The 9019-nt window shown below is 44.8% G+C and overlaps 1 protein-coding gene across 1 annotated transcript; it reads right to left on the bottom strand.

The window, feature by feature from the left end:
- Positions 1-633: 633 nt before the first annotated feature.
- On the bottom strand, positions 634-4686 carry LOC129193976 (uncharacterized). The gene is made up of 6 exons (XM_054798824.1): positions 4360-4686; positions 3945-4067; positions 3797-3861; positions 3622-3728; positions 2389-3542; positions 634-1218 (listed from the first exon to the last, which is right to left on the bottom strand). Exons 1-6 carry the CDS (start codon positions 4523-4525, stop codon positions 1106-1108), a joined length of 1728 nt encoding a protein of 575 aa, XP_054654799.1. The 5' UTR covers positions 4526-4686; the 3' UTR covers positions 634-1105.
- Between the last annotated feature and the right edge of the window lie 4333 nt (positions 4687-9019).

Genomic DNA, 9019 nt, shown 5'->3' with positions numbered 1-9019 from the left:
CTCAAAACCTAAGGAGGATCACAAAAGCAACATTGTGCTTTCAGTCGGGCAGCTGAGTGCACTGATAAGGGAGGCCAGGAGACAAATTAGACCCCAAATGAAAATAATTCATCACGTCTCAACAACAATGACATGATCATCTTTTTTTCCAAACTGCAGCCTTGATAAAAAGCAATGAATTGAAAAAAATGTCCGCTCAGGCTGTCAACAGTCCCCAAATAGAACAGGTGCCAGGTGTAACACAACAGTAGCACCATTAATGCAGCAGAAGGACTCCATCATTCACAATGATGAGTCAAGTGAGTATTTAGAGCACATGATGATCCCAGTCCGAGCTGGATAAAGTTGAAAATGCTTATTGGATGGAAGCACATCTGCTGATGCGTATTTGTCTCGTCACCAAAATATCAAACATTTTCTTGCAAACGGTCAGTAGGGTTGCAAGGAACATGAAAAATGTAGATTTTTTAAATGTAGTTGCAGTAAAAATGTGTGCACTAAATGTCTTAAATATTGAACTTTGAGCTTTAACATTTTAGATGGACAGTTGTACAACTGGTGTATAACCTGCCAAATAATTGTGCCCCTAAACGGCAAAATACAACAATAGTGCAGCATGAAATGCCTACAAAATGTGTTTATTTCTCCTAGTAGTCAGAAAAAGACATCATGACAGAAGTCCTTCAGCTCTGCTGTCAAGATTCTCGTATTGTCACTAAAACGGTCCTCCAAAAGTGCACAGCATGCATGGACGTTCTGTTGCTACAGGAATCAAAGTGGGCCGTTGAAAAAACAAAAACAAATCTGATGATAAAACCTAAAGACATACAAAGCAAAAACAATGTAAGACGTGTGTTTGCATGGGTGAACAACACTGTCACAGTTAACGTAAACCACGTATCAACATGTTCAAGTATTCATCAGCTGCCTACAGTATCTTTTGCATTCAGTCAGACATCAGAACAACTTAGACCAAACAAAGTGTGACAGAATGAAGTTTAATCTCTCCGATTGTCCTTTTGGTGTCACACAAGCAGCAAACTTGTCTTTCTGCTCGGTTTTTTCACTCTTGCAACAAAAGGCACTATCATCCAGTCTTTGCTTTCTATGGTTTTTGTATGTCCTGCATTCTCTGCCGCCTCCTGGCCAAAGCTTCTTGTTTCTTCCTCTCAATTTCGGCCGCCGAGCACTTTCTCGTCATCTGGCTGGTGACAAACACTGGAGGGGAGCGAGGAAATGACAGGATGGTGAGAGTGCATCCTGGACGTTTTGGTAGCATATACACACCACTGGACACTGTAGAAGGCTAAATTATTTTGGTTTTTGTGTTTTTACGCCAATCTGGTCAACACACTGCACTGTGTCTACCTCCCTTTAGGTAGCCTGTAATAATAATAATAATAATAATAATAATAATAATAATAATGGATTGGATTTATATAGTGATATAGCTGCAACAGCAGTGACTGGGATGGAAGGAACTGGGTTCAAACTGCCAGCCCACTGGTTTCTGCACAACCTGCTCTACCTCATTGGTCCCTGCCAGCCACGGTACTTTAGAGTAGTCAATGTACAAATTGTACAGCAGTATAGATGAGTCAACACACAGCCATCATTGTATAGCTGGCAACATACGCGAGTAGCAAAATAATTGTTTCTTGACTGTCACAATCCAGGGCTGCCACGAGTGCTGCCGGCACTGTGGGAGTTGTGTGGGAACGTGAATTCCAACATGTGCTGTGACATTGTGAAGCGGAGCATGACACCCCCATTGAGCACCTGTGGGGCATCCTCAAGCAGAAGGAAGGAAGGTGGAGAACCGCAAGGTGTCTAACATCCACCATCTTCTACAGTGATGTCATTATGGAGGAGTGGAAGAGGATTCCAGTAAAAACATGTGCAGCTTTGGCCATTTCATGACCAAGAGGATTAAGGTTAGTGCTGGATAACAATGGTGCTCACACTAAATATTCACACCAAGGACACAATTTGGACATATTCACTGTGAGGTTGTGTTGCCAGATGAATTGTTTTGACTTATATCATGTTATCAACAGTTCCGTTTGGGCTTCATCTTTCCCTCAACGGGCCGCAGCTCACCTGTGCCGGCAGCACTTGTGCGGTCCAAGACTGTGACACTAGATGGATAGATACTTTTCTATCGACTACACTACCACCACCATGCTATGGTAGTACTCACTTGTGTTAGCACTCACCAGCTATTTAGACAATAATGGCTGCGTGTTGTTGTTGTTTTCATTGGATAGGAAATCTATACTGCTGTACAAAGCTGCACATTGACTACTCTATAAAGTATATCCGCATTCCATAGTATTGTTTCTCGTCAGGAATGTGACGGCTGTACGTTTGTGTGACATTATACGTTACCTTTGTTGCTTTTCGCTGCTGAGTCACATACGCTCCTCTTGAAGGCAGCCTTGGAGGGCTGCAGACCAGCAGTCACTGTACGTGTTTTCACGTCAACATGACTTCCAGAGGAATCACTGCTTTTTTGGCCTTCTGGTAGGCTCTGAGACATTCCTGGTCTGCTGGTCCAGCCCTTCACTGCACCGCGCCGTCCTTCAGGTAGCGAGTTAGACCGGACAAAAGCGCGAGGTGATTTGTTGGTGTTTGTTGGAAGTGTTTTGTCGATTGGCAGAGGCGCAGAGGTTGTCTTTGCCGGTCGGTCAGTGGCCTCAGCTGGTTTCTCCTGCTCAGGCTGGCTGTTGGAGAGCCACTCCACGGTGTCGCACACCTGGTAGAAGAGAGCGTCGTCCTCGTCCCAGTCGTCCCATAAAACGTCCTTTCGCGCGTCTGCAGCAACACAAGGCTGCTTTTGGTCTGCGATTTTGGTGTAAATAGTCTTTGAGGCTGCAGGTTTTTTCTCCGATGCCTGTAATTTCTGTTGCATTGAAGTGTCGCTGGACTTGGATGCACCTTCAGTGGATGTTTGGAAGTGAGGGTTAGGCTCTAACTTGAAAGTGCGTCTGTTGGTGGTCCTGACTTGGGGACACAGTCGCTGAAGAGTGCTGATGTCCGGCTTGGACTGGAGTAACCGAGCGGGCTCTGAAGGCTTTTTGGAGGCAGTGCGCTGGCATACAGATTGTTTAGCGTTTGACGCCAAGGGCGTTTTAAAGCTGTCCGGGTTCTGCGTCATAGCCAGTACAAATGAGTCATTAAGGAGGTCGTCATTCTCCCAGTCGTCGTCAAAGTCATCACACTTGCTTACACTTACAGTAGCTGAAGTACCCGCTGACTTCAGCTTGTATGGTTGTGGTCCCTCTGCTTGACTGCTTCCTCCCTGGGAAGGAGACGGTCTGGATGAGATTGGGCTGAGCCCGCCACTGACTCCTTGGGTGGAAGAGTCAAAAAGGGCGTGCAGCTCCGCCTCTGTCCGATTCAATGAAGACTTCTGCGTTTTTGTTGTGTCACACTCGTTGTTGTTGTCGTTTGTGTTTAGATGCTCCGAGGCCTCCTTGTCCTGCTGCATGTTCTCATCAAACTTCCGGGCTAACATCATGAGGTCATCCACGCTGTTCTTCCTGTAGAAGCGAAAGATCACAAGACATTTCCACTCCAGTAAGTGTAAGTACGTTTTTTTTTTTTTTTAATTATACTCACCGAATGGACTTCTTCCTCACTCTTGGTTTTGGCATCTCGGGGGTCAAAGTGGTGCTATCACCGATCCACTGCCACATGGGAGACCGAGGCCCTCGTAGTTTCACGTCCTGTGAGACAAGCACAACGTCAGCACCAGGCGGCAACACTAATGTTTCTGTGGAAAAAAACTACTGACCTTTGGTGCGATGCGATTAACAATGTCGGATATTTCCACTGATCTGACATTCCTGGGGTCCATCCCTGACAACAAGTAAGCAACTTTTGTAAGTAAGTTATTTATTTAATAGTACATTGCTTTTGTGCTGAGCGTAAAAGTTATTTACCCGCTTTAGGGGGCGACGTGGAATCCCAGATGATGTCCTGAGAAGGCTCCATATCACTTGGAGAGTCTCCATGGTTCAGCCCAAAGAATCTGCTGTAGCCTCTGCACTGAGGACTGTGCAGCTCTGTGGTAAGAGAACATAGTTTTACTAACTTTGTATGCTAACTTGAACGACAGGGCCCCCCCCCCCCCAAAAACGATGTCTGAGACAATTGCCAAGGCGACTCGTGTTTGTGAATATTGTTTTTGCAAATGAAGTAATTCAGACCTATGATTTTAGTGAGTCACAAAATTTGAGTAACTTTTTGCAACGAATGTGCACGTCAGCAGACCCCTCCCCCCACCCCTGTTCATCCAGCTCATTCTCCAGTTTAAATGTCCTTATAACGAACAAACACGTTCATCAAAATTGTCACCTTTGGAAACGGTCCCTGATGGCGTCTCTGCGTCCTGTCGCGTCGTGTTCTTGTCTTGTGGTTTGCAGGCTTTCGAAACAGACCTCCACAGCTCAGCGAAGGCAGGAGACCCAGAAGAAGAAGAAGCAGCAGCAGCAGCAATCGAGTGCGTCCTCGGCTTGGACATGTTCGATTAAAACAGTGCAAGCGGCACGACTTCCGCTCACCATTATTTTATTCGTAGCCTCGTCGAAACTCAAAAGCTAAAGCTCAGCGAGATCAATGTGTCCCTGCCCGGTGGTGTTTGTTGTGTTTCGGCATTCAATTGAACGAATCTCTGTGCGCCGCCATGTTTGTTTGTGATGTCATACGGAAGCCTCGCAGGGTTTGTCGCAACCAAAAGCGCAGCCGTTTAAATTTGTGAATGCTGACAAAGACAACCTCACTATTAGTGAAAATGTGTTTTTACTTCGTCGAGTATTTATTTTATTATGTAAAAAGTAGTCCAAGAAATCAATTCTTTATTTTATTTTTACCCAAACCCAGCTAAGATGTTGTTTTCCAGTGTACCCTTAATAAGGTATTATTATTATTATTATCCTTATTATTATTATTATTTTCGGGTCAACAGCACCATTTGCAATGATTTCTCGATAATTTTAAGGTAATGAAATCATAATAACTTTTAAAGCATCATTTCTAATATTTTTAAACATTACTTCTACAGGATGTCACAAAAGTGAGTATACATTTATCTTCATATTTTGTCTCACATTTCTGCAAATATTTTGTATCTTTTCATGGGGCAACACTAAAGAAACGACACTTTGATACAACATAAAGCAGTCATTGTACAGCTTGAAAAACTGTGTAAATTCCCCTCAAAAAAACCATTATTGACCATTAATGTGTAAAACGCTGCCAGCAAAAGTGAGTACACCCTTATGTCAAACAGTACAAATTGGACCCAATTAGACATTTTTTTCCCTTTTTTTCCCCTTTTTTATGTTACAAGGTCTTAGGTGTGAATTGGGAGCAGGTGTGTTAAATCTGGTGTTATCGCTCTCATGTGGATCACTGGAAGTTCAAAATGGCACTAAATGGCGAGGAACTCATGTTGTTAAAAAAAAAAAGAATTCGATGTAAAGATGTTCTAGGCTATAACAAGGTTGCCAACACCATGAAACTGACCTGCAGCATGGTGGCCAAGACCAAACAGCGCTTTAACAGGACAGCTTCCACTCAGAACAGGCCTCGCACCAAAGAAGTTGAGTGCACATGCTCAGCATCTTATCCAGAGGTTGTCTTTAAAAAAGAGATGTAAGAGCCCTGCCAGCATTGCTGTAGAGGTTGAAGGGTTGAGGGGGTCAGCCTGTCAGTGTTCAGACCATATGTGTCAAATTGGTGTGCATGGCTGTCATCTCAGACGCAAGCCTCTTCTAAGGACATGGATAACTGGAACCATGTCCTGTGGTCTGATGAGACTAAGATGAACTTATTTGTTTCAGATAGTGTCAAGCGTGTGTGGCAGCAACTACATGAGTACAAAGACAACTGTGTCTTGCCTACAGTCAAGCAAGGTCGTTGGAGTGTCATGGTACACGGCTGCATGAGTGCTGCCGGGAGTGGCGAGCTACAGTTCATGTACATTGTACTGTGACAAACTGAAGCAGAGCATGATTGATGCGCTCCCTTCGGAAATTTGCCTGCAAAGCCATTTCCACACTGAAGCACTAGATGGTGCTTGCCTACCTCCTTGGTATTTAATGCTTGATAGTGAAAATCTCCACCCACATGGTCAATTAAAGACTAAAAAAAAGACTCATGGAGCTATAGTTAACCACAATATATGAAATATTGACACCTGTCTGTGTCAATCAAAACTGATTATTACCTTTGTTGATGCAGCTCTTCTATGGGGTGTTATTAGAGGTTGCAGGTGTGCCTAATGAACTGGCCAGTCCTGCTACGTTGCGTCACAGTATATCATTCCAGCCTCTAGGGGGCGCCATCGAAGAGTCATCATGACACGTGCGAACGTTACTGAGGTGAGGCATCAGCCTTTCTGCAAACGAGCTTGGTCGTCTTCCAGCAGCCTCTCTCACACGTCTACCTACACAGCACCTTCTTCTATTTATTGGTTACGCCCGGCTTGTTTAGAGGCAATTAGGGAGCTAATTGTGCAGATTTCTTTGCAGCGGGTATTACAGCGGGAAAAAAAGTCAAGACGGAATGGCTGCTTGCCCGAGCAGCTGCTCGTGTTTATGAAGGGGAACGGAGATGTCATGGGATCTAGCAGGTGTAGGCTGCAGAGAGGAAGAGGATGGCTGGGTAGATGCCAGCTCCTTAAGAGTGTAACAGGCTCCACTGCTAGCAGAAATAATAATAACCCCTCTGAAGGCCTCCAGTGATGCATCTCTAAAGAGTAAATTGTGTCATCCGTGTTGACACAATGAAGGGTATATCCCGACACTTATGCCGCCCCCATCCTCGCTTTACACCTCCGCTCAGTCTGCCAGACCGCCTTCGGCGAGCACATGCGTCTCGTGGATGACAGTTAGCATGTGGCACTTCTCTCTAAAGTGGAGAGCGTCCAGGATGGCTGGTGTGTCAGTGCCAACGTCACCGAGCTGGGATTTCACCCGTTTCACAGTTAGTCTGCAGACGGCTGGGGCTGCCAATGAAAGCGGCGGAAGCCGCGCCTGGCTTGGCTCTCCAGAGGCTGATGAGCGCAGCCTAAAGGGGCTTTGCCGCCCGTCAGACGGAACCCTGGCGGCCCCTTTTTGGTCACACCGGGTGGAAAGGAAGAGCTAAAGGGCTTCCAACTGTGCTGTGGCCCAGCAGCTGGTGCTTGGGAACACCAGAGCAGGGCTGCTATAAACCTACTGAACAACACTGGTCTTTATTACTGCAGCAGGAACAGTACTGGAAGTCTGTAGTGGCGCTTAGAACCTCTCAGTTTGACCTGAAATAAACTACAAATTAGCTCAGGAAAGACCAGGGAGTGGATTTAACATACATACAGAGTACTACATTACCGTATTTGTTTGTGAAAGCTCAAACTTTTATTCCTGAACCGCTGCGCACAAACGGGTGAACATTTGTGAAAACATGCACCCCCACTTTGTTGCCAGTGCCACTATTTTTCTGACAAATGCACCACATGGTGGCGCTCTTATTTAAACCCAATACAGTAATGCCTAGGTCACAACTGGATGTTTGATACTTTGGCGGTGAGATATTTGGCATTCCCCAAATTGCGAGAGCGTAGTTATAGTGACCATGAAGGATTAAGATTGCGACACACTTGGACGACGTACGGAATATATGAACGTGCACTAATTACGTATGTGGGGTGCACATGTGGCGCACAACACACAGAGGAGTCCACAAGCACAACGTACAAAAAAAGATGACATTTTGCCCAGTAAAACATACGAAAGACGCACATTGGCGGTACGGACGATGCATGAAGACAAACAAAGTGCGTAAGTTTGTTTTGCAACCTGAAAAAAAACGTAAGCACCCATAGAGTTTGTTCGACATGACAAAAAACCTCTGGGGGGGTCTGGAGGCAGGCTAAAGCTCGGAAATCAGCACGTCACACGCTCACCCTCCGTGCGTTTCTTGCATTTCTTTGCATGTAGACCGGCCGTAGGAGCCCGTACGACTGGCTGTGACTGGGCTTAAGTTGGATTGACTATAAAGTTCTCACACAGCTCAAACACCTCACTGTCACGTTATAGTTTTTAGTCTGATAGGCACCAAATTTGGTACACACCTTTAGGTGACTGCCAAGCACACGTGTGTAAAACTTTAGCAAGAATGGCTGAAAAACCTGGCCACCATCAAGCAAAATGTGTGGGACTTAGTACTGTAACTACTTGTCCCTGTGTCATTGACCATTTGTCTAATCATTCAACTCTAATGATTATAAAACTATCTGTAAATATCTGTATTACATATATGCATATCTTCCAAAGCATTCTCACCACAACCAACAGGTGGCGCCATACATTTCATTGACAACATTTACAGTCAAATTATAGTGTAACTCTTCAACTCCTGAACGGTTGCACACAAAAGGGTCAACACTTGTCAAAGCATACACCCCTACTGTGTTGCCTGTGATGTCATTTTCCTGACTAATACACAGCAAGGTATAAGCATAAGTGGCATTGACTTGAAATTTCTCACACAGCTCAATGCGCTCTCCAAAAAAAACCCCAAAGTAAATTTAGGATGTTCAGCCCAATCACCACCAAATTTGGTACACATCTTCAGGGGACTGACAAGCATATGTGTGTAAAATTGGAGCAAGGTTGATTGAAAAACATGGATGCCATTCAGCAAAATGTGTTGGGACTTAACGACTTATTGTCCATAAGTCATTGTCTAATGATTATACAACTATGAGAATATCTGCATTGCTGTCTTCTCTCATTGGTCACATGAATGTAAGCAGGAAGTAACTTATACAGGTTTGGTGCACAGACAGTATCAAGTGAAACGGCACGTATGAACACGGCATGGACAATCTAGAAGGCTATAATACACCAGTACAAAGAGATGACATGTTCAACAGCAGTCTTTGCCTGCTGTTACGTCACCATGATGGACTAGTTCAGTTAAAATGGGTTAAGTGTCGACAGTGTCGCCTCCTTAGACTTTGCAGGACGCT

The sequence above is a fragment of the Dunckerocampus dactyliophorus genome, chromosome 14 (assembly GCF_027744805.1).
Source record: "Dunckerocampus dactyliophorus isolate RoL2022-P2 chromosome 14, RoL_Ddac_1.1, whole genome shotgun sequence".
Taxonomy (NCBI): Eukaryota; Metazoa; Chordata; class Actinopteri; order Syngnathiformes; family Syngnathidae; genus Dunckerocampus; species Dunckerocampus dactyliophorus.
Note: the sequence above shows the minus strand (reverse complement) of the source record. Positions and strands in the feature narration are given on the sequence as shown.

What these genes read in the sequence shown, in the direction of transcription:
- LOC129193976 (XM_054798824.1), bottom strand. Translation starts at nt 4,525, where the DNA reads ATGTCCAAGCCGAGGACGCACTCGATTGCTGCTGCTGCTGCTTCTTCT. An exon ending in ATCAGGGACCGTTTCCAAAG is followed by an intron (nt 4,068 to 4,359) that starts GTGACAATTTTG and finishes CTCTTACCACAG; the next exon opens with AGCTGCACAGTCCTCAGTGC. An exon ending in AGCAGCGAAAAGCAACAAAG is followed by an intron (nt 1,219 to 2,388) that starts GTAACGTATAAT and finishes GCTCCCCTCCAG; the next exon opens with TGTTTGTCACCAGCCAGATG.